At 37.7% G+C, this 26,219-nt stretch overlaps 1 protein-coding gene across 1 annotated transcript in view; it reads right to left on the reverse strand.

The window, feature by feature from the left end:
* TOPAZ1 (testis and ovary specific PAZ domain containing 1) overlaps window positions 1-26,155 on the reverse strand; it is a 37,873-nt gene extending 11,718 nt beyond the window's left edge. Inside the window, exons 1-11 of the mRNA XM_008939915.1 lie at window positions 25,900-26,155; window positions 22,017-24,480; window positions 16,467-16,534; window positions 14,039-14,169; window positions 12,964-13,025; window positions 11,371-11,491; window positions 7,546-7,683; window positions 2,304-2,367; window positions 1,035-1,186; window positions 730-822; window positions 336-451 (exon numbers count right to left, since the gene is read on the reverse strand). Coding sequence (XP_008938163.1) covers window positions 336-451; window positions 730-822; window positions 1,035-1,186; window positions 2,304-2,367; window positions 7,546-7,683; window positions 11,371-11,491; window positions 12,964-13,025; window positions 14,039-14,169; window positions 16,467-16,534; window positions 22,017-24,480; window positions 25,900-26,155 — 3,665 coding nt within the window. The remainder of the gene's footprint in view (window positions 1-335; window positions 452-729; window positions 823-1,034; window positions 1,187-2,303; window positions 2,368-7,545; window positions 7,684-11,370; window positions 11,492-12,963; window positions 13,026-14,038; window positions 14,170-16,466; window positions 16,535-22,016; window positions 24,481-25,899) is intronic.
* Between the last annotated feature and the right edge of the window lie 64 nt (window positions 26,156-26,219).

Genomic DNA, 26,219 nt, shown 5'->3' on the forward strand with positions numbered 1-26,219 from the left:
CCTAAATAATATATTAAACCATGATGCTTCTAATTTGACTATAATTAGATAAACTTGTAGCACAGCTGGGAACAGATTGTGCAACGATGATCAATATGGAAAAAACTTGTCAGAACTGTAGTCAGAATCTAAATTCTGACTTAACAATCCTTGATCTTCGAAACACAGTAGATTGATGACACTTTAAAATACAATTAGGCATGATATGATAGTATTTTCATCCCAAACACTAAATTTGCATTTTCTAATTGCCTTTTGATGTTTTTACATAAATTTAAAAAATAGAACCTGAAAAAAGAACTAGACAGATATAAAATAGCTCCTTAAAGACATACCTGGATTTTATGTTCAAAACAATGTTTAATTCCTCATTGGAAACTTGTAGTTGGTGAAGGAACTTAATAATACAATCAAAATGTTCAAACTCAAGGAACATGCCAGCATCAATGAGCTGTAATATCAAACAGGGTGAAGAAAAGTCAGCACACAAAAAAATTGTGATCACTTATGTAGCTCCAGGGACAAGTGGTAAACACTGGGAAAAACATGTCACAGTGAATCTCAGTAAAAAATAAGGAACAAATGGAAACCCGTACTACAAATTCAGCTAGTCACAATACTTTTAAAAAATAGTACTGAAATAACATTCAAGTGCTATGTTTGAGTTTTAAAACAGGCATGGTATTTCAGAAATTCCAACAAGTAGCAGTAGTACAATCAAACTCATACCTTGCAAAAGGTACTCATCAATGCAGGCAGAGCATCTCTTATATTCAAAGAAGCCACATGCTCAAAAACTTTCAGAAGAACTTCTGCAGCTGGCTAATTTAGACAAAAAAAGCACAATCAGTTTTGCAGCTCTGTTCAGTTAGAAAGCTTAAAGGTTTTTATAACAGGACCTGTTGAATTGTTCTTTTTTCCCCCCAAGATTTGAGTACCAGAGTAAAAACAAACTTACTACTACAAATAACATAGTACTCAGTAAACTAAGAAACTATGGATAAAGATTTTTAAAATATTACAAGGTCACCTACCAGTGTATTGACCCGTACTGTTACATTCAATATCTGAAACACTTCTTGCAACAAACAGTTCTCGAGCAAAGAAATAAGAAGATCGTTCAGCACTTGAGGAGCAAAATCCACACCAGGAGTAACTTGTTTGTAGTATTTCACAAATATTTCGACTGAAAAAGCAATTAAATTAATTTCACTTTGGGGTAACTGATGCTAACTATTTAAACAAGTTATTTCCTTATTTTTTAAATGCAGTGTAACAACCCTTAATTATCCAGGGTATTGTGGGACAGCAATATAGAGAAAAATAGGTGAAAGGATCCAGTCTGAATACAGTGTTAACTTTACTAGACCCAGACTGACTATTCTGAAATACCTCATGTCACTGAACTGAACACCATAAACCTTTGCAGATTTCAAGAAAGCTTAGCTGATTTGGTGCAGCATGAGAAAAAAGCACAAAACTAGGTTTGATTTGGCAAGCACATCAAGGCAGTAATGCTTTTCCAAACATAAAGCTCTAGGAAGTGAAGGGCATTGTTATCATGGTGGATGGTCTTACAACCTCTTCCAGTGCTAGCCTTGACAGACACGTCCTGTAGCCTGCTGGTACCCAGTGGTATCTGCATTACACTGCTCTGTATTTCAGCATGGGAACATTACTACACAGGATACAACTGGATCCCACATTCACATCGTGCTACATGCCAAGAAGCTTTCAAAAACTTAACAGGACAGAAAAGGAATAACTGTCCAGAGTAGAATTTAGCCCTTTATGACTGAACTCAAAAGCTCAGATGGATCTTAATCAACTACAGTACCTAAAATGTCTTAAGTGTGATTGTTTGCACACATGTAATGTGACAGCACTAAACTAAAGCTGTTTGCGTGCTGTAACACCACTTCATTTTAAAAGCTTAATTCTAAAAGTTTTGCATTTGTGATGTCTGGCCAGGGTTTTCAAAAGTGCATTAACAGAAGTGTGATTCTATTAAACCTTCGCCCTGCCCTGTGACTCATTTCTGCTCTCAGTATAGTTCCATTAAGGCCAAGTTCATTTTCTGCAGAAATAAGATTTAGAACAGCTTCCTGAGGTAACTGTTGATCTAAACACCTAGCCTCAAGGGGAAACTGAAACAGGAGAACAAATGGACTGGATGTATTCCTTCCAAATCAGAACTTCTTATTCGCTGTCAAAATGGCATGTTTCTCTCATGAGACCCTACTGAACTTGCTTTAAATAAGCTGAATATCAAAGATGCATCAAAAGCTACTACTCTATCTTACCTGCACGTTTTAGAAGGCCTGATTCTCTGATACTAATGTATGTCCTAAGTATTGCCATGCAAATCTAGAAAGAGAAGAAAAAGAATTCACAGCAAAATGTAGTGTGTCAAACAAAAAAAGGACTCACAAAGATAAGTTCTGTAAGAAAAACAGATTTACATTGCTTCTGTTTAACCTGTACATACTGACAAATGGTGTAAGAAGGTAACTGCGTGTGCAGGTGAAGGCACTGTTGAAAGGACAGCAAATCAAACAGAAAAATAATGTAGACAAAATTTTGGGAAAGGAGCTACTGGGATCACAGCTGCATGTATGTGTGTTTGTATACTTATAGCAAACAGAAAAAAGAATTTGAAAATTTTGAAAAGTTACATTGGAATTACTCTAAATGTGGCAGACTGTAAAAAGAGACAGGGAAGCAAAAAGGTGGAACTGAAAACACAATAAACAAAAGTTACATTAACATATCAACTACGACGTCAAAATCATTTAGGAATTAAATTGATAGCACTGGTTGTCACAAAGGATCACTCATAAGGAAGAAAAAATTGAGAGCTAGCATAATTTAATGAACTGTTTCACCCCAGACCCATTTGATTAAAAAAAATTCCATATCTAGATATTTTAATATGTTATTTTGTATTGAAACATTCTTGTCTTAGCATCTTAAGCTATCAGCTTGTGTAGGATACTTACATATTTTGCTCCATTTCTGCAGATGAAGAAATAGGCTACTGAGATTAAATCTTAGAATTCCAAGTCAGGAAAAAAAACACTCATCCTCTGAGATACCCTTTGTCACTTCTGGAACATTTACAGTCTTTCTGCTCAACAATGTAAATGGGCGATATTTAATACTGTTTTGTGAAATAATGAAAATTCAAGAGACAGAAAATTCCCTAAATTATTCATGTTACTATAGAATTGAATCAGGTTTATTTTTACATGCAACTTCAAGAGCTGACTTTGCCCTCTTCAGGAACCTCCTTGGGTTCATGCAGCATGAGACAAAGTCCTGGAGGGCCTGGGAGCCCAGGACAGCTGGTTGACTTTCAAGGATCATCTCCTCCAAGCTCAAAGGCACTGCATCCCTAAAAAGAAGAAATTGGGTAAAAATGCCAGGGAGGCCTTTATGTATGAACAAGGAAATCCTGGCCAAAATCAAACACAAAAGGGAAACCCACAAAGGGTGGACAAGTAACCTGGGATGATTACAAGATTGTTCGCGAAACCAGAAACCAGATTAGAAAAGCTAAAGCTCAGATGGAACCAAATCTGGCCAGGAACATTAAAAAGAATGAAAAAGGATCCTATGGGAACAGAGGGCTGTTCCAACACATTGGAAAAGGAGGGCCACATAGATGATCCAGGGGCTGGAGCATCTCTGCTGTGAGGATTGGCTGAGGGCACTGGGATTGTTCAGTTTGGAGAAGAGACTCTGGGGCAACCTCATAACTGCTTTCCAGTACCTGAAGGGAACCTACAGGCAGTCTGGAGAGGGACTTGGCACAAGTGTCCCGCAACAGGTCAAGGGGAAATGGTTTTAAACTGAAGGAGAGTAGGTTTAGACTAGATCTTAGGAAGAAGTTCTTCAGTACAAGGGTGGCGAGACTCTGGAATAGATTGTCCAGAGATGCTGTGGAAGCTGTGGCTCTGGAGGTGTTTAAGGCCAGGTTGGATGAGGCCTTGAGCAACCCAGTCTAGTTGAGAGGCGTCCCTGCCCATGGCAGGGAGGTTGGGTTAGATGATCTCTAGGGTCCCCTCCAACCTAAGCCATTCTATAATTCAAAATTAGACAGAATCCACTCATGGAGTGTATGCAAATGAATTATCATCAAAGCAGAAGATACTGGCTTGTGGCTTTATCTTTCTTTTTTAAAAAACATGAATCTGTTCAGATCATCAAGTCAAAAGAATGCAAAATTTGTGCATGTAAGTACGTTGAATATAAATAAAGCTTATTGTTTTTAATTGGAAACAATGTCATAATGTTGTTGAACTATAGTTTAAGACATACCTTTCAGAAAATTATATAGAATCTTTGATTATTAATATATATTCAGTGTCACTTGGCAGTTATCCAAACCTAGTAGCCCAGGTGGCAGAGGGCATTTCCAAAACAAAATTTAGCCCGTGCTTACAGTATCTAAATTAGTTTGCTTTCTTTTTGGAATGTGTTTTCTTCCTTCTTTGGACTCCTAGAAAAAGCCAAGATTGCATTTGGAGCACTGACTGCTCAAAGTATTATTGAAATTGCTTGGAAAATCCAGTTGTATTAGTATTTAATCATGGGACATGTTACATTACATTCATAAAAGAACCTAAATATTTTATTCATTTACAGCTTTGAGGAGGCCGTAGTTAATTTGGTAGTTTCAATTTTAAAAGGTGTAACTGAACCTACAGACGGTGTAAAAAATGGGAGAATCTCCACATTTTGAGTTAACCGGTGTAGGTTTTGAGTGAAGGTACATGAACAAGACAACTCCCATCTTCACAACATAGTACAGATCACACTATTCTGTCACCTATCAGCTGATTCCACAGCTCATTTAACATGACAATTTAATGAAAACCGTAATAAAGGGCTGTGTATTTTATGCAAGCTATCCAGTAAAACACAGTTCTACTACAGTAACACAGATGTACTTAAATCAGAATAACAAGCATCAGAATTTATTAAATCCTTCAGCATCTCCCAGTCTGTGTGCACACTGGTGTTTAGTAACGGGGAAAATCCCAAGCTGCAGCCCTTCACTCAGTGAGATCAGAATCAGGGTCCTTCTTACAAGAGATTCTGCTTATGAATCCTGTGGCATCTCTGAGACACACTCCATATTACATGTGGCTGAACTCACCGACAGGTTCAAAGATTATTTAAAGGCAGTTAGAGACAGTGATATAAGGACACTGCAATTTTAAGTCTCTTTTCTTTAGGAAGCCAGATTAAAACACACAAACAAAACCCACAACAGAAATATACACCCAAGGCCCTGAAATTTCAAGACAACATTAATGAAGACAAGAAACTTCCTATTCTACATCCTGTTTGTTTCCAGTTAGATGTTCATAGGATCATGGAAAAATTTGAGAAAGAAGTCACAAAAAGTAAATGTTTCTTTAACTTTTTTAAACTTGCATCCACTAATGAGCACGGTGCACAAAGCTAAAGTAAAATCAGACAGAGAAATACAGTTTGCATGAAGACATGTATTCGAACCACTTATTTAACTGTGTAATTATTATCTATGCTACAGTCTGAGATTTCATTCAAGCCAACCCAAATTTCCTGTAATTTCAGTCTATGCCTGCTGCCTCTTGTCCTTTCACTGGGCACCACTGAGAAGAGTCTGACTTCATCCTCCTCACTGCCTCCTTCCCATTAGATACTGACGCATGTTGTGAGAATCCACAGCCCTGCCTCCCCCTGCCCCCAAATACTGTGAGCAGTATTTAAACACAGTCTTAACAGATTGGTTTATTTTGCCTAATGCAAATGAGATTTCACTGTTTGAAGTGAATGGCATCTTCTTAATTTATAACCTGATAACTTGCAGAACTTGCTGAGCTCAAGAGTATGCTAATTTTCAAAACAGATGATGCTTTTATGAATTAAATAACTGCTGTGTTGTGTGATAAACCACAGCTGTAAAGTTAGAACCTACTAAATGATGCCTTAAAGTATTAGCCAGTTACTTAATGAAAAGGAAGGAATATCCATTATGGCAAAAGGTATTTATCTTCAAAACTGGTCATAGCAGCCATCACTGAAAACACAGGATAAGAAAATGTCACCAGTCTGTTCCCAAGATTTATTTCCCCTGTATTTGACTAGATGACTTTGTTGCTGCTTTACCTGTCTTTCATTTATGTACTCTGGTGCCACCGTGAGGTGCTTGGCCTATTATATTTTTTAAATCAACAGTTATAAAAAAGAAAAACACACAAAGAAACAACTCCCAAAGTAGAATTCCAAACTACCAAGGAAGTTAGGCTAGGTTTGGTGAGCAGAACAGTAAGTGTGCTAGAGTGTTGCACCATAAGTAAAATCAAATTGAATGGATTTTTAATAGTTTTAGGCAAATAATTTAATTATTTAATGTATCTGTATACAACGAAGCACTACAAAATGTGACAATTCACAGAAACTAGCTGAAAGTTAATGATAATTCATTACAGCCTGCCAAAGGTATTTAAAAATTCAAGAAAAGGGAAAATGTCCCGTACAAAATTACTCTCAAATGATGTTAGTATTCTTAAGCTGTCTTACAAATTTTTAAAGGGGTTACAAGGCATTAGCTCTTTTTTGAGACATAGAAAGAAAATAGAAAACATTAAGAAAAATGAAACCAAGTTATACTGATCTATTTTTAAAATTCTGATACAGTATATTTAAGATATCACAGAGATGGATAAGCTCCTTTAGATGTCACCTTTTTTTTAAGTGTTTATGTCCAATAGGTTCACTATAAGTTATTTTTTACATTTTGAATCTGTAATTTCTTACTTATTGACACCAATGATAAAACAGTACTCATACCAATAAGGCTGTAGACAGAAAAATCTTGTAAGACCTGATGAGGATGAGTTTATGTATCTGTCTCTGTTCAGTTGTTTTAATGTTTCTGTTCACTCCCCAGTCACTTACAGAACCACCTAAGCCTTTGTTTCATCCAATCAATTCCAAAATCTTATTACATAACAGCACAATTAGCTTGCCTTGTGCAGTTCTTTGTTAAATGGTTTAAAAACAGATCTACTTCACTAGAAAAATATTTTTGCTTGCAAATATTATGAGGATTGTTGCTCCGTTTAAGGAGATTACAGCATCTTTTAAACAAACATACCCCTTTTGCTCAAAACTTTCAGAAAGTAATATACCATTGTTAGCTTTTGACTTTAAGAATACATACAAAGTCTGGGTCTGCTCAGTTCTCTGATGCCTGGAATAGAAATGTTTCAGAAACTCCCCACTCTACTAGTCTATATTTGTACAGCCTAACTCTTGCTCTTTTGCTGATGTCTGTTCTTTTGAGAAGTCTACTGGTTCAAAATTCTACAATTATTTTTAAAAAGAACTTCAAAAGACCTTGAGAGGGAGGATTTCTGAACATTTTTTTTGATCCATCAGTTGCTGAAATTTACCCCCTTTCTACACATATATGAAAAAAGGGGATGTCCTTTTGCATTTAAAAAAGAGTTCATACTTATAATCTGTTCCTTTCTCCAGTAAACTCCTTACCTTCTCATCCCCTTGCTCAGGAATGTGCCAAAACCAACATTTTGCTCTTTCACATCCACGCAAAGTCATGAAATAAAATCTGCAATATTTTCGGGGTAATTCAATCATCTCAAGTATCTGCTGGACTGAATGAGAATCCTAAAACAAAATAAATAAAACAAGCAGAAAAAAACCCGACAGATAATATTTTTTGAAAAGAAAATGCTTTTTTTTTTTGAGAATTTCAAAATACACACAAATTAAAAACAGAAGCAAAACAAGTCATCTACAATTAAACCTTTGAAACAATCCTCATCTCTACACTGTATTTGCACCATTTCAAAGCAGACTAAGATCAAACACTTGTCTTTTTTTGTTAGTGTCTAACACAACAAAAACCTGCCTTGAGGATCACAGGCAGAAAGAATGCAAGAACTACTAAAGGAGACAATGAGTAGAGAGGAGGAAGAAGGGTGACAAACTCCTTCACGGCTCTGGATAATAGTCTGAGAAATCTGGGCCATCAATTTCCTTTACCCTTTTTCAGTGCCCAGCCTAACAGACAACGCAGTCTATCTTAAACATGTGAAACTTTGTCTACTTTTCAGTTCTACAAAAACAATACAGCAAAAAGCATTATTTGATTTTGCTTAACCTGGAAATAGAAATCAACAAAGCTCCACTGTGAATAGCTGTCCTCTCATCATTGATTTTGTTCTCAGAAATTGTATTTACTCAGTGATAACATCTACAGAGGATTAGAAATATAAATGTACATAGATTCATAATTTCTGGCAAGATACATGGACAATTGTCTGAATATCCATAACACAATACATGAAAAGCTCAGTATGAAGTGGCAACATGCGAGCATAGCCCAGAAAGCCAACCAGATCCTGGTCTGCATCCAAACAAATGTGGTCAGCAGGTCGAGGGAGGTGATTTTACCACTCCACCCCACTCTTGTGAGAGCCCACCTGGAGTACTGCGTCCAGCTCTGGAGCCCCCACACAAGAAGGACATGAACCTGTTGGAGCATGTCCAGAGGAGGGCCACAAAGATGATCAGTGGTCTGGGGCACCTCTCCTATGAGGACAGGCTGAGAGAGTTCAGCCTGGAGAAGAGAAGGCTCCAGAGAAACCTTACTGCAGCCTTCCAGTGTCTGAAGGGGGCCTACCAGAAAGCTGGGGAGAGACTTTCTACTAGGGCTTGTAGTTACAGGATGAGAAGCAATGGGTTCAAAGTGGAAGAGGGTAAACTTAGATTAGAAAGTAGGAAGCAGGTATTCACTATGAGGGTGGTGAGACAGTAGAACAGGTTGCCCAGGGAAGGTGTGGATGTTCCATCCCTGGGAGGTGTTCAAGACCACACTGAATGGGGCTTTGAGCAACCTGCTCTAGTGGGAAGTGTCCCTGCACATCGCAGTGCGGTTGGAACTACATGATATTTAAGGTCCCTTCCAACCCAAACCGTTCTATGAAAATCAGTGCCAAATGATCAGAAGTCATTAAGGATTTAACAACTCACAACTACATTTTTTTCCATCTTCCATGGCTCAAAATCTCCATAATGCTGCAATGGCAGTAAAGGACTTTCACTTGGAAATCTGTAATCTAAAAATCAGACGACAATAAATGAATCATGGAATAAAATGAATCATGTTGAAACCACTCTCATTCATCTCATTTTCCTTTACTTTTACAATGAGTTCAAATCACAGCACTGACTAGTGAAAACCTGATTAATTAGGTTACAGTTTTCTTAATTACCCTAAAACTGAAACTTTTCAAAAGTAAACACATTTAAATGGAGATCTTCACTGCTTTATCCAAGGTTTCTAATCTAACTTAGAGAGGTAAGAAAAGAAATGGAATTTAAGGACCTAGAAGTTTAAAATTCAAAAGCAAAAAAAAAAAAAAGTCACTTATCAGTAATCTTTGCATTCCCAAATCACTAGCCATAAATTTGAACTACTTTGCAGAACTGAAATAAAACCTTTCATACTCTGTTTTAAGCACTGCAATAGCAAGCCTAAGCCCAACATAAGTTATTGTTTTCTTAACCATGAAACTGAGTTTAAAAACTTTTATTATTACTGATAACAGATGTCTTTCTCTGAAAAATGAATAATGTTAATGGAAGACAGAAGTTGAAATTTTCAACTCCATATCTGAAGACAAACTATAGCTTTTGAATGCCTTGCTTTCTAGCATTCCCACCTGGCTGCTGGAAAGAACTGGGTATTCAACCCGCAGGGTGCTTAGTCCTGGCTGAAAAACTACAGTTACTGAGGAGCACCCAGGAATGGCACATGTTCGACTAGAGATCTGCACCAGGGACGTGTCTTAAGCTGCATGTCTCTCTGAACAGTCAGGACCAGCACAGGACAGGGTGGAGAAATAACGCAGAATAATTAACATAGTAATTAACAATTAAATGTTACATACTGGCATGACTGCATCATTTTGTGCAGTGATGGTGGGCAATTTGGTAAATTCAGGATTGGATAAATTTAGTGACAGGAAAAAGACCGAGAAAATGGTCAACTGCTACCCGCAGAAAAATGCCACTGAGAACTTGAGCTCAGAATTTTTCTTCCCATCCCTACAGCAAAAAGCTTCTGATCAGGTCCCTTCAGCAGTTTGTACTCTCCATGCTGACGGTGTCAAATTTGTAGGGGAGCACTGAAGTGAAATAGACAATACTACCTGCACAGGTCTAGGGAAAAAGGGCTGTCTTGCCCTCTCCCAGTACAGAAACTCTTGTTTTGGCAACTGTTTCAAATGATTTTAAGAAGGAAGATTTAGAAGGACTCTTCAGAAGGTGTACACACTTCTAAGGCCAAAGACATGAACAATTTCCAACTAGTTTAGTCTAGAGACATATTCCACAGTTGCTTTTTTAGCCTCCAAGTTTCTTACACTTCCTGAAAATACTGTTACATGTCATGATAAGATCATTCTACAAGCTCAGACTGGCAGTATAATTTGAAACTAATCAAGACCCTCTGCCACTGATTTCAATTCAGGAAATCCATGTTTATAAACACCCATGTTAACCAACAATTCTAAAAAAATTATGTCCCAAAACAGCTGTTGCAAAGCAACAGAATGCAGTATCTATCCATAAATAATCAATTCCTTTTTTTCTCTGCCTTGCACACCAAACAAAACTGTACATTTAGATAATGATAAATGTCAGAGTTGTTATATGGAGAGAAAAAGTGAAGGAAATTTTGACTACAATTCCATTACATTATGATTTCTCTGACAGCAGGGACACTAATAGGTAACTGTCCCAGATGTGAAAAACACCTGGTCAAAATGAAAGGCTGCTTATCAAATCTAGATTATTTCTTTGATCCAGTCTAGGGAACGCCTCACAAACGTTTGAATTGGCATAAACAACAAAGTTCTGATCTTTGGCAAGGTGGGCAAATCCCCTAGCCAAGTTTTGCTGATGGATAACAACCAACCAAGAAAATCTGCAGTCATGTTCTCTGACCACAAATAAAGCAAAACAAATTACTTTTGAAGCATGGCTCAAACACAGTGTGTCAAAACACTAACAATGGAGGAGGCACTGCTGTACCATTAAAAGTCACAAATACAAAGACAGAATCAATTCTATTTGATGCTAACCAAACAGGACTCTGCTACAAAAAAAAATCCCAAAAAACCTCACTAACTAACCCATCATAGGAGAGCTTGCATTTTTGCTTCTATGTATGCAAACTAAAACAAATTCCAGCCAATGCCTTCAGGAATTGAAGAAATTCCTTAAGATTTTATAGGTAAACAAAACACACTTAAAAATAAATTTGGAGGGCTCGTGAAGACAGCATACGATACCATTTGTCTGGGGTTTCATCCCTGTAGCTTCACTGAGTTCATTTACTTTGGGGGCATGCAATGGCAATCTTGATAGCAACTCACAGTTCACAAGATCTTTGCGTCCACAGTCACTGCTGGATATTAAAACACAGATTTTGTTTAACCAAATTAAACAGGTGCTTCTCCCATATACTAACCACCTGAAAAGAGGGATTAAGTGTTTAAAAGATGAGAATTTCTTCAACGATTTACACAACACTTAAAAACTTGCTGTAAATTTAAATAGCTAGCAGTCCCAGCAACTTTGCTTCCATTGCTCTCATTGCCTGGTCCAATCTGAGTATAATTTTAGCTGAGATTATTCTGTCCTAAAGTGTAACTACATGAAATTCAATAAATAAGCAGAAAAGGCACCCATGCGCCACTTCTATTCTTTTTCCACTAAGCTGACAGGAAAACTGAGATGATTTCTGTCACTTCTGGAGAAGCATCTACTTTTCAGTAGCCTGTTGTGTAATATCTGCCAAAGAAGCAATCCATAAAGCTTTTGATATTACATTTGAAGAGCCAACTGTTTTCCTTCTGAATAACTGACTCTACACAGTGGAAGACTTAGGTGATTTCAAAGGGAACTCCAATCATACACTCTTCTGCCTTTATTCACAAATATGAACATTCCAGATAATTAAACTACAAGAATATGATTTTTCAAAAATAACTTACAAATATTGCTAGCAAAATCCTCAGCAATCTTTTTCTTACTTGTAAATAAAGACATAGAAAAAAAAATCCCACTTCAGGAGATCTTACTCCCCTCCTCTCTTCAGTTAAGAATGTAGTTTCAGTACAAAAGACATTTCAGCCCGTTTGCTGTTTGGAGATAGATAGAAACAGACTCACTATCCCCTGTGAGGGGCACATTCTAGCCACTTAATACTTCTCATAGCTAGGATAATTCAAATCTTTCCCAAATTGCAGGTTGTTTTTAATACAGTTGGAAATAAAAATGCTATGGCAGAGAAGAAATCTATTAAAGCCAAATTCTTCATTATCAGTCTTTATTTTTAATCTAGTCAATGTAATGGATTGCTCTCCAGAGGAAAAAAAATCTGCAGGTCTAGTTACTCAGAATTTTCAAGTCACCACCTCAATTTTTTTTATGCTTCCTTGTGATGCCAGCTTCAGATCTGACACATCACGATTTTCATAGCAGCTTACCTGGTTAGCAGGTAACCATCTCAGCTCTGTTTTTTAATCCAGAGATGAAACTACACACAATTTTGCCAGGAACAGTAAACTATATTGCTCTACAATCAACTTCTTTCTTAGAAAGTAACAGCATCACCAGAAGTGGAGTTTGCTGAGTAAGAACAGTATCTACCTTCTGTCCTGTCAGGCTATGACTGAATAGTCAAGTATTTGTCTTGTACTTTGCACAGTGAAATTGTATTATATCACATATTTATTTCTCTTCTTCATCACATAGTCACAATAACATAGAAAAATGGAATTAAAATGCTGAAGGTATTTCAGTAAAACCGCCACATTTCATTTGTACAGTAGCTGGGGAATGTCACAGGGTACAGGGAGGACACAGCCGATATACCTTTTCTCAGCTTCACCATTTTTTTCTTCTTTAACATCAGGCACTCCATCTGCAAACGTGAACTGTGAAGATATTGGAAATGTACTTTCAGATACAGCAAAGCACTAGTAAGCCTGTTACACTTCACACACTTAGAACTGTTAGTGATCACTGGAAGGTGTGACAATACAGTCCTGACTGTAGGGTTGGTGTGGAGAGGATGGGGCAGTCTCTTTTCAGTGGTGCCCAGTGACAAGATAAGGGGCAACAGGCACAAACTAGAACACAGGAAGAACCATCTCCACATCAGGAGAAACTTCTTTACTCTGAGAGTGATGGAGCACCAGAAGACGCTGCTCAGAGAGACTGTGGAGTCTCCTTCTCTGGACACTTTCACAACCTGCCTGGACACACTCCTAGGCAATGTGATCTAGGGGGGTTGGACTGTATGATTTTCAGAGGTCCCTTCCAACCCCTACCATTCTGTGACTTATTATCTAGAGGAAGAAGGACAGAGGGAGTAGAAAGATCAGAAAGCTCAGTGAGCATTAAAATAGCTTAACAAGCCCACTGCAACACCAGGAAGTCAGTATGTTAATACAGTGGTCCTTCTGTCTAAGTAACAAGCCATAGAACAATCCTCCTCTGATGCATGATGACTGTGCAACTTCCCAGCTTCCCAACACCACCCCAACCTTCTCAGACTTTCTGGTGAGAAGTATTGAACACCAACATTTAAAAGTAGGTAAGTTATATAAAAATGTCACACATACACAGTAATACTTCTGGGTTTTCACTGGAACAGCCATTTACATACAACTGGTAACACAGAATTACTGTAACAACTGACATAACAGTGTCTTGGTTAATTTCAAATTTTAAGATCAATTATTACTGATGAGGTAAAAAACAAAGTTCTATCAAGCAAAACACACACTGTCAACAGCACGGTAATGTATGAAATGCTAACATTCTCTTTACTACAGGAAGTAGAAAATTGTTGATAAAATAGCATTAGTAATTAAAATTATCCAACCACATGGATAATTATAATTTCTTAAACCATTTAGTGACAAGCATCATGATTTCTTATTACCTTTTCATCCACGTCAAAACTCTTTAAAAGGTCATCTAGCTCTCTCAGTTGCTCATCTTCAATAAAGTCACCAGTAACAACTCTCAAAGGACTGCTTGCTCTGGGGGAGTTGTGGGGTTTAACAACTTTAGCTGAAAATGTATAAACACATTATATTGTCTCCCATGCTACAAGACAACAAAGCTTTTATTTCCTAAATATTGTAAAGCCTCAATATTAATGGCATTTAGGAACTCCTAGGACTTCCTAAATGTGAAATTTAAATGTAAGATCACCTTTAAAGCATGAACAATTTAAAATAAATATTAAACTGAATCTCAATGAAGATTCCATCCAAGCAGTATGGTCTGTAATAGTCCCTGTAGAAGAGTACAACAAGTTTATTTATACAATATTGAATTCAATATTTTAGGAGTAAATTCAGTTAGGCTTTGCTATTAAAACACAGCCAAATAGATGCATGGTAATTTGCTAAGCAAATAAAGACTTAGCCTTTGTTGGAGAAGGGGATAAGTAAATTGTAATGACACAGTGCAACCCTGACCTAAATATATACAGCTCCAAGAAACTCCAAATTCCTGCAATACAGTAAACTCAATGAGAATTCAGTGTCAGGAAATTTCAGCACCTTTTGCACGTGCCACAGGAAATGAGCAGAACACCTGACTGCAGCTTTCTGGACCAGTTTATGTACAATAGGAGAGGTCTGCACAGAAAAGAAGTTTGCTATTTCATCGCATCAGATGAATGAGTTTCAAATGCACTGTGTTGTCCAGACAAGGGAAGAAAGAATCAGATTACTATTGGAAATGCTTTTATCTTATAGTCACTGGTCTCTGTATGATCATCAGTACAAGACACATCTGCTTCCAGGCAACGTACACAAGATTTCCACTTGAAAGATGACAAGGATTGATGTCATCCATAATACCTACACTGTATTTGTTGCCCTTCTTAAAGACTATGAAGCCACTGAGACAAGCAGCCATGACCTCACTACATAACACAAGACTCCAAAGCAACAATACGTATTTCTAAATAAACACATATATAGTCAGTAATTACCAAACCCAGGCACCTTTCTTTTGTTGTGTACACATCTTTTTAAAAAAGCCATACATCAAACCTAACTTACCACATGCATACTAATCTAGGAGTGTGATGTGATCTGGAGTCTCTTGGATCTGGAAAGAAGGACCTACTTAAACCTTTTTCTGTATTTTAAGCACCACAAAAAGACCCAAAGACTTTTTGCCTCAAACTTCATTAGAACATGAAGTAAACCAACAAACAGTCTAAGAAAACTGCCATGGCACAGGCCCCTATGGCTCCTTACACCACCAGAGACCTAACTGTGTACTTCCTCCCTACTCCTCCTCCTCGGGGAACTCGTGTCTGTTTATTGATGTTTGAGCTCTTAAACTCTCACTACCTTTCGTTTTGCCTTCTGATCACTCAAGTCTGAAACTTTCTGTCCCCCAAGTAGTCACTCTTCACTTCTTTTGCTCCAGGAGACCACATCTGTCCAAAACACTCACTCTTTCTACATGAACATAACACATACAAAAAAACCAGCAGCTTTTCAAGCCAGCAGCAAAATCAATACATGATGGCAGAGTGCCAGATTAACAGCAAGCTGACAAACTGACACCAGAAAGGGAAACACTGAGAACCTTCAAAACAAGTCTCAGCACTCTGTGCATTCTCCAGTGTGTCAGTAACGAGGTTCTCGTCAAAGTCAAAATCCTGTTCCTCCAAACTAAAAGAAGTAAATTTCCATATCAGACATACAGTAGGTCTGTATGCAAGCTGTAGAAAACAAAATAAATAATATTCAGATGCTGCCGAGTTGGGACTGCTCTGCTTAAAATAAGAAGAAAAAAATTAAGTCAGAAGTATCCTTCTCTTAAAAAAAAAAACTCCTTAAAAAAAACCAAAACCAAAACCAAAAACCATTTCAGAGGAACAGGCATAGCATCTGCAACAAAACGAGAGTACAAACTGGAAAAAAAGCTATTATAAAATTCTGTCTCCTGATGAACACAAGAGAACAACCAAGTTAGATCATGAGTTGAGACTCCAAAGCAGAATCACAGTACTCAGTGTCTTACAATCATCTCATCAAGTAACAGAACTCCTTACCTGAAGTATCAGAGATATGTCAAAAAAACTCACAGCCAAAACCTAGAAATACCCCCAGTACTACCAAGAGACAAATACTACAAAGAAGCAGATGTTCCCTGAAAGGCTCAGGTTTGTATGATTTCAAAAGGCAACCATTTTATATTCATTAGGGAACAAATCACCGTTCTAACTGACAAGTTCTCATTTTATGTGGAAAGAAGAAAGCCTGAGTTTTGCCACTGAACATCTTTGTGGTTGCTTTCCTCCCTTGATAATGCATTCTAAAATCTCCAAAGGCTCTTACCTTTTAGCAACCAATCACAGGAATTTTCAGTATTGTTTGACATTCCAGGTTCTTGTATGGTAGTGTGCCTGTTTTGAAGAAAAAGAGAATTTAATATTTCCATCTTGAAAAAAAGCAGACTTTATCTAACCAGTTATATAACATTAAAGTCCTGAGTAATACTTTTAGCTATGAACAAGATCCTTACAAACAACACACTGTTCTAAGACTGTTCTTAACCCTCTCTTTTGGATTTCTTATGTCTGTCCCTACAGATATACAGCTAAACATGTTAAGGAAAACCAAAACATTTGAAATCCCAAAGTTTGTCAGTCAAAGCTCATTATCTCAATTCCCCTTTGTCTAAAATACTGAGAAGGGAAATCTTCATAGGAAATTTTGAAAATACTAGGCTCATCAGTCAATTTATCAGTTTCGACAACATGTGACTTAGAATAGTTTTCTATTCAATTTGCATAACAATGAATCTCAGAGTAATAAAAACATTTATTCATAAGAGGATACTTCCTTCATCTATTTTAAAGATAAGTTGGAAAAAAGAAAGGATTTCCCCTTAGAAAAGCTCAGAAGGTAAAAAAGCATATTAAAATGTTTTATGTAGAATATACAGAACACCGTAATCATCAGCGTTTGGAAGCTCACAGCCGGTGAACGACACCCAGTACAGTAACAGCACGGTGCCTGGTAAAACGGGGCAATGAAAATCTGCAACGACCTCGTGGAAACGAGAAAGTTCCCCAGTATGTGTAACTTGGAACTATACCAACATCCAGGCACAGATATCTATGTATATACACAAGATATATTCAGAAGTAGAGTTTAATAAGCTACAGCGAGTTTGCAGAGGCGAGAGGGATTTTTATTAGAAGCAGGCTCTCTCTAGGCTTATGTCCTTTCTCCCTCACATTTTACATGAAACACAAAGTTTGAGTGATTTTGCACACAACAGTTTACTTTCTTTTTTTTTGTAAAATTGCAGTGTAGACAGTTCCAGGAAGCTGTCATCTTCATAAACATTGCTTAAACCCAAAAACATTTAACAGCATGAAGAGACTGAAATCTTCACGTTCAGGTCAAAAGCCACTTCCAAAACTTCACCAGATTCTGCTAATTATGTAGTCTGAAATAGTTACAGAAGCACTTTATAAATTCAGTACAGTACTTGGCATTTGCTCACCAGTCTGACAAATCTGGGAGCACTGACAGAACCAGAAGTGGTCAACACATTTCACAGATGTAGAAATGGGGACAGACTAGACCATGTCAGAATGTGGGGTGCTCTTGCATACTGCTGTTAAGCTTGAACAAATCTCTCCTTACAGCACAAGTTACACAAACTACTGTTCAATATGCTATTTTGCATGTGAAAAACAGATTTGAGTTTAGGCTTTTTATTCAAAAAGGAAAGCAGTAAAATGCAGAATTCTCCTAAGAGTACGAATGGCTACTGATGTGCTTTCAAACTTATCCACTGAACCTACTAGTTCTGTTGGCATAAAAGAACATACTGGATGCCACTTAGACTTAAGTGTCTAGGTTGCCCACGAGAGGAAGGAAACACCTCAGAAGATTGATTCAAAAATCTCCACTGTTGGGTGTCACTTCGGAGTAGGCAATACAAAATGGGAAACTGAAGTATACATGAAAAACGAGTTTCACTGCCCCATTCAGGCTGCAAGTCCAGAATCCTATCCTGATGACTGGCAACTAATGCCTGGAAGTGACCAGCACTCACTCTTCTCTTCTAAAAATGCAACCACTAGAGGAACAACAGTTCTTCTTAACCTAAAGGGCAGAGCATGCTAACTGAGTCAAATCATTCAGGACGTACACACAGAATTTTCTCTGATTTTTCCTGGATTAAGAGACAGGACCTGCTTGTCCTGCTTAAACCTGCTTCTTCAGAAGTATCATTTCTGGGCACATGCATAAGCACAAATACAGTACTTAGGAAACCTGAAGTCAGAGATGTGGAGCAATGCTAGGTGCCCTTTTGGCTGTGGGGTGTTTTGTTGGTTTCCTAAATGAAAAAAAAAAAAAGAAACAAGCCTTATTTGAAATTTGGAAATCGGTCACTCTTGTGACCAGTGTGTTCTGCTTTTGAAGGACACATGCTCTCATTACCTGAAATTCGAAAGCCAAAAGACATTATTCTTAAATTTTCCTAACTAAAAATACCCCTCCAGCTTTTAAAGTCACAAACAGTCAAAGATGAAAAGTGTCGTTAACTAAACACATCTTGGTGTTTAAATTCAAGGCTCAAACAAAATGGACCTGTGCTAATAGTTCCACTGAACATACCAGTTACAGAGTCAGCTTGGTATGTCCTTCACACAGTTTCAGCACTTTGGTTTCACAAGGAAAGTTTAATATAAAGTATTACTTCATTACAGCAACTGTCGTTTTGACAAGCTGCTAGATCTCAGGCTTGTGCAGTTGGAAAAACACTACAAACTAAGGCAGCAATTGTTTCCTTTACAATTACAATTTGAATGCTATTAAACTCCTAAGTAACCCTCAGCACATTATAAAAGCTTTTTAACAACCCAGCTATACTTTCAGAATAGCTTGCTGCTAGCAGAAACATACTTCTTACTGCTCTGTACCAATGCCAAAATAAAACATCTATGCACAAGAATACATTGAAATCCATCCCCATGTATACATGTACTAAAACAGTTTTAGCAAAGATCCATATTCCATAATACGCCTGTTCTTATTAACCTGAAGGGAAATCATAACAAAAGCTCTGTACTGACACAGCTAAAAACATTCAGTAAGAACCACCAGATGCAGCTATTAAGTGCTTGCCTTGCCCTTCTACTTAAAATCACCTAGATTACATTCATCTAATGTGTAAAGGCTAACATTAACAAAATGTTAAAAAAAAAAGCATATAAACTAATGTTTATACAAGTTAGAGATGGTCTACAAAAGCACAGCTCTGAGTCACTGTTATAGGTGGACAGGTTGAAGAGGCATGACAAACTGATATAGCAGTGAAGCAAAACTGAGTATGCATAAAATAAGAAGCCAAAAAAGAAAATACAGACAATGCTATAGAGTATCTCTAAAGGAAAAAAAGGACATGAACAGAAACAGTATTCTATTTTAAAACAGGTAGTAAGATGTAATTGGAACTCTACCAGCCTAAACCACTTTTTCAGTTGGCTGAAGTTGAAGTCCCACTTTTACTTGGTAAATACTAATAAAATAAAACCCAACAGTATTAACTGGCCATTATCTGGTATTATCTGGTGATATCACAGAACCACAGAATCACAGGGGGTTGGAAGGGACCTCTTGAGATCGCTGGGTCCACCCCCCCTGCCGGAGCAGGACCATCTAGTCTGAGGCAGGTTAACACAGGAACGCATCCAGACGGGTCTTAAAAGTCTTCAAGGTAGGAGACTCCACAACCTCCCTGGGGAGCCTGTTCCAGTGCTCTGGAACCCTTACAGTAAAGAAGTTCTTCCTTGTGTTGAGGTGGAACTTCTTGTGTTCCAGCTTGTGACCATTGCCCCATGTCCTGTCACAGGGCATAAGTGAAAACAGGTTGCCCCTTTCTTCTTGACACCCAGCCCGCATATATTTATACACATTAATTAGTTACCCCTTAAGTCTTCTCTTCTCCAGACTAAACAGCCCCAGGTCTCTCAGCCTCTCCTCCCACGGCAGGCGTTCCAGTCCCCCAGTCATCCTCGTAGCCCTTTGCTGGACTCTCTCGAGCAGATCTCTGTCCCTCTTGAAATGGGGAGCCCAGAACTGGACACAATACTCCAGGTGAGGTCTCACCAGGGCAGAGCAGAGGGGGAGGAGGACCTCCCTTGTTCTGCTGGACACACTTTTCTTAATGCACCCCAGAAGACCATTTGCCTTCCTGGCCACAAGGGCACACTGCTGTCCATGGACAACTTGTCCACCAGGAAGGACTCCAAGGTCCCTCTCCACAGAGCTGCTCTCTAGCAGATCGCCTCCTAATCTAGAGTTGATACCTGAAAAAACTCTAGTAAGGTCTATTGACTTACTTTAATATTCTCATATTCAGTTCATTAATATGTTCCTGACTGTTACCAACTATTATTAGTCATCATCTACTGATCTTTGCATCAAATTAGGGAAGGCAGAAAGCAAAAACAGTTTTGCCTGATACATTAGCACATTAAGGGGAAATTCAAAGAAGTAACAACCATGCTTTTTCATTTTCCATGGCTGATGGCAAACAAATTCAGCAGATACCAGGAAAAAACTTGAAATGTGGCTTCAATTAAGTTCAGTTGTCATCTATCTAATGAATGGTTGTGATGTTACTCTAACTCAGTGTCATTACTAATCAAGGGAATATCTGTCTTCCCTACCAAGTACTTACAAGCTCCAATAAAATGGAAGAAATTTTATTCTATTAGCATCTGAAAGTTTTATATTCTCATGACTAAAAAACTGTTCAGCACCTCAAAAAAGATTGGTTTCCTCTTTGCACATGTATTTAATGAAAAGATAAGGAGAGCAAAGAGTAGAAAAAACCCCAAAAGAATATAGTTTTAAGATGGTGCAACACTGAAAATAACTAAAACATTAAATCATTAAACATTATTTAAAATGAGGATAACACAAAGCCATTCAGAAAGAGCAGAGGAACAAAATTAAAACACCCCTCCCAATAAAACCCCCTAATCTTCAGAAGAAAATCTTATTTCATTCCTACCTAAGCTTTATGTTTTTCTTCATAAGATGAAAAATTTAATCTTAAAACTCATTTATCAAACACAAGTATCACACCCTGGAGAGAAAACAGACTAGGCAGTTGACAAGTTTGTCTATCCCTTCTAGAAGACCACTTCCTCTTCTAGAAGTTTGCTTCTACTCTAAATTTCTCTTCCCCCTTCATTGGCTTTTATTACCATCTCAAAATCCAGAAAAACATTATTGCCCAATGATTTACACTGGAAACCTGCTGAATGAAGATGCAGGGCCATAAACATCTATAACATGTTAGCCAAATTACAGATCTGATAACTATGCATATGTCTGGGGGTAGGAGAAAGGCAGGGAAGGAGAATGGCAGAGTGGAATACTACTGCAGAAACAACCATTCACTCATGCAGATCCAGGAAAAGAACAAACTAGACCTAGAAAGTAAAAAATATTTTCAAGTATGATACCACTTCACAAGTAAAAAGCTACCCTCAAAGGGCTATCTGCTATCTCAAACAGTCAGGTATTTAAAAATTTCACATCATTAAGACTATCTGCTTTTTAATAATGTTTAAATCAGCTTTGTTCACACTTTCATAATTCACTTCACTGGGTCTGAAGTGATTCCTTAGGACTATGTTTTCCTTCAATTCAGAGTCTATTCTAGTTCTAATGAAGAACAAAGCATTTTTTTTTCATTCAGAATACTGTCATACCTCAATCAAATTTTGAGACTTAAAATCAACTGAGAAATTAATGGAATTCTGTAAGGAAGTCTGGCCACTACAACCAAATTACACTGATATGAGAAAAAAGTATTTAGGATTACTGTAATAAAACAAATTATATGCATACCTAAAATTATCATCTACTGAATCTCTACTTTGTGAGGTAACAGGACACTCAGGCTCAAGATCCTGCTTTTCATCTTTAATGCAGATGCTAGTATAGGATGCCTTCACAGGACAATTTTCAGAGTCTGCAAGTGCAAGCTCCTTTTCATTATTGGTTCCAAAAAGATCAGGGTCATCCTGAATTACATCAATAACAAGAACATCTTCTTCATAAGCTGCAAGAGTGTCTGGAAAATTTTGACTTTTGCATTGGAACAGATTCCCTCTGGACTTGCTATCATCATTTATCTCTAATGCAACAGGGTGGTCAACTGCATTCCAAGAACGATCAGGCAAACTGCACTCTCCTATGCATTCGGTACCATGGAAATCAGGCACAAATGACTCCGGCTGCCTGTCAAGAAAAGGATGTGGATATAAAGGAAAATGTTCAGGAAGCACAGAGCTTTCATCTGAAAGGTTTTCAGAGCCACCATGGTGAACATCCTTACTGTTGATCTCATCTGCTTTTTTCTTCATGGAAGCTGTGGACATAGCATCACTTACAACAGGAAGAGGCTGCTGCGTGGCACTTACCAAAAAAGTCTCTTTGTCTGTTTTCTGCCTTAATGAAACACTACTACTGTCCAGAAGCTCTAGTGGACTACAGCTTTTTCTTTCAAATGAACAGACAGATTCCGGTTTCCCAGATTCAGATTTGTTTCTACATAAAGGAATTTTGAACTTTGTCAAGCTTCCAGTGTTTAATACGTTGATTAGCTTTATATCAGGAGATGTCTGGTTTGCTACTGCTGCTTTATGGCTGAAGCTTATTCTTCTTTTGTTACCTGCAGATGTACCATTCTGGACTGTCACAGTCAGGTTTCTTTTTCTCACAGCTCCCTTGTTTTTCTTTTGTTGTTTTGTTGTAAAATTCAAGATTGCTTTAACTTGTTGCACATCATCATAGTCAAAAGCCATTGCACTTCCATCCGTACTAACTGGTGATTCCTTATTTTCACTGTTCATCCTCAAAGCCTCATAACTGTCTGTAGAAGAGCATTCTGGTGTTTCAAGTGAAGTCAGACATTCAGTATTTGGATCTACTATTTTATGCGTAGATTCTTTGCTATTTTTTGCTAATGATGTATGCAAATCCAGGCATCTCAAATTCCTAGTCAGAGCACTGCTTTTTACAGCTTTAACACTGCTTATATCAGAGGATTCCTCCAAGGAAGCCCTTACAAGACTTTTTCCTCCTGCAACAGATCCATGATTTTTATGAACCCATTCAGAAGTCCTGGCACAAGATCCAAAAGGCCAAATATTTTTACCAGTCATAGGTACTGTTCTTTGACAGGTAGACTGCTGCAATTTATTTGCTTTGTTCAATTTTTTATCTGTTGTGCTTCTGTGACAGTAAGAAACATCATGGACCTGAGCTAGCACTCTCAGGCTACCTGAGGCAGAAGAATGATGTGCCACACTGTTCAAATTGTCTCCCTTTGCTATTGCAGAGAGCTCAGATGTCTTAAAGTGATCTTCAAATGCAGGTAATTTGGCACTGTTCTTTGTGCTGACAGGTATCTTCTGTGCTTCATGAGTATCTTTTTCTATATGAGGATCTGATGTATGAACACATTCAACTGACAAATTAATTTGTTTATTATTTAATCCTACAACTGCAAAGGAGCTTGGCATGGCAACCGCTGCTTCTGTCTGTAACTCACACTCACTGCGTTCACTAGCCTTGTCTGTGAAAATGTTCTGCACTCCTGATTTCTCAGTGATTTTCATCATTTTTCTACGCTTTCTGCCAATATTCCTCTTTTTTCCCTTAAAACACCTAGTGTTTTCACCCTGACAATATGGAGAACACCCTCCGCTGTTTTGAGTTTTTTCTTTACTGGACAATAATCCACCTTCCATGAGTGACTTCTCATCATGTGTTCTACTAGTGCTGCAGTTCACACCACTCTGATCTACAGCACCATCAAGAAAAACATGCTTGCTTTTATCCTGGGCTACATGGAAGAATCTACTTAATTTATAGCTGCTGTTAATTCCACTAGCTGCAGACTTTACAAATGTATTGATGTAACTACAGGCCTCTAATCTCACAAATGGATCCTCTTCTCTTGCACAGCGCAACTCCTTACAATGGTTTAGGGCATTTCTGTGATGTTCAGCATCACATTTTGCAGATGCCTTTCTCACTTTTTCAGCTGTAGTAACACTAAAACTTTGCAAACATTTGATTTGATCAATTCTGGGTTTCCTTGTTTTATACTGTGCACCAGAATTGTTTGTGACAGGATGGCACAGAGAGCTGTTAGTTTGAGTCCCATCTAAAGTAGCAGCTGTTGGAGATTTAGAGTAGTGAGGTTCCTTTTCCTTGGAAACTTCTGCTCTGTTTTGATTTGTCTTAAGCTTCTTCACAGCCTGTGTGTTAGAGTCTTGCTCAACTGCTTTCCATTTTTCCTTTGCTGATTAAAAAAAAAACCAGTGTCACTGAAGAGTACACTAGGGGAAGACTACCCTACTGCAATATTTTTTAAAAAGAACAAAAACCATGCAAGGCTACTAAAGAACATGACACTATATAAAGCTAAAACATTTTTTGTAAAAAATTACTTTAAAAATTACTAGCAGACTTAGAGTAACAAATTATGTTTTGTTTTCAGAAACAAACGTGAGGATGAAAAGAACCTTAAAGGTATCATAATGACATTGGAAGTTGTGTATTTAAACATAAGTGGAAACCAAATTAGAGCAAGTATGGCAAGAAAATGCAGATGCTGTTTGCACACAGCATTAAAATATTTTGTTTGTACAGTTGGGTCAGTCATTAATCATTCATTAATTAATTAATAATTAGCTATAGAAATTATTAACAATCAATTATCAACTGTTATTAATAATTGTTAAAATTATTCCAAATATACATTCCAAACAAATTCATTCAACTATTGAAGAAGATCCAGGAAAACTGCTGAAGTTGCATTTTTTTGAAGTACTACTTTTTATTTAAAAGCAAATATAGATAATGTAAAAAACTGTACCTCTGAAAATTGATTTGGTGAATAGACTTAAGAACATACTAGGAAACTATTGGCTTTTTTAGAGCTTACTTTAGAAATTAAGATACAATTTTAATATATCAGTTTATCAGAATATGGTTTCTAGATTAAATATTTATCAATAATAACCTAAAGCAAATTTTTGTCATTTGAATACACGCACTCTTGAGAGTAGAAAGTATGTTTTTTAGGCAACTGTTGTGAAAAAAAGGAGACCTCTAAAAATCCTCTTTCATAATTGTTCCAGTTTGATATGCTATCTTAAAGCACCAAAATGTAATCTTTGTTTCTTACATCTTTTAGGATTTTGCAGAGAAGAGAAAGTAAAAAGCAAAAAGTTCTGAAAACAATCCCCAGTACCCTATAAAGGCAAGCATTAAAACAAGACAACATGACACATGCTAAAAAATAATTAAATAATACACAGATTAATGAAAAACTGATTATCTTTGTCTTTGCTGAAACTACTGCCTCCTTTCCTGCTTGTGCCTGACCTTCTATGCATAAATGAGCTGGTTGCTCTTAAGGAGGGGAATCTTACTCAGGGCCTCTTGCTGCCAATGCTGCTTCATCCCTCCACCCTCCAAAAGGGTATCTGGTCTCCTCTTCCTTGTGCTAATGAAATGCTTTCTCCTTCAAGAAAAGCCTTTCCTCTTCCTAAAAAATTCCTCTCAATCTCTTCCCAGCATGTTGCTGCAGCAGTGGTTGCTGCCTGCCAATCTTCACATCCAGCAGTGTCTGAAATGGGCAGACCTACAACTTTGTTGCTTCTGTCAGTACCCCTCCGCTGTATCCCCTTGTTTTTTTTACCTGGGAGTGTCTTACCTTGATCCTTCTGCATGGCCACAAGAGAAGCAAAATGCTCACAGGAAACGCTGGAAAGCATGGCAGGCTGCAGACAGGAAGGTAAGGGCTGCTTAGGTTTTCTCTTTGGTGCCGGGCGAGGACTCTGCTTCACTGTCAGCTTTTTCCCTGGCTCACATCCTACCCCTGCACCCAGACAGCTTGAGCTGGAGACTATTCCATCAGCCGACTTCACCTCGCTAGCAGTTACCACTTTCCCTGACCTTAACTGCGGCATCACAGGAGCCTAGAGACAGCGACAACACCCACAAAATCGACGCGTCAGTGCACGTTGAACAGCA

The sequence above is a fragment of the Merops nubicus genome, unplaced genomic scaffold (assembly GCF_000691845.1).
Source record: "Merops nubicus isolate BGI_N331 unplaced genomic scaffold, ASM69184v1 scaffold3155, whole genome shotgun sequence".
Lineage (NCBI taxonomy): Eukaryota > Metazoa > Chordata > Aves > Coraciiformes > Meropidae > Merops > Merops nubicus.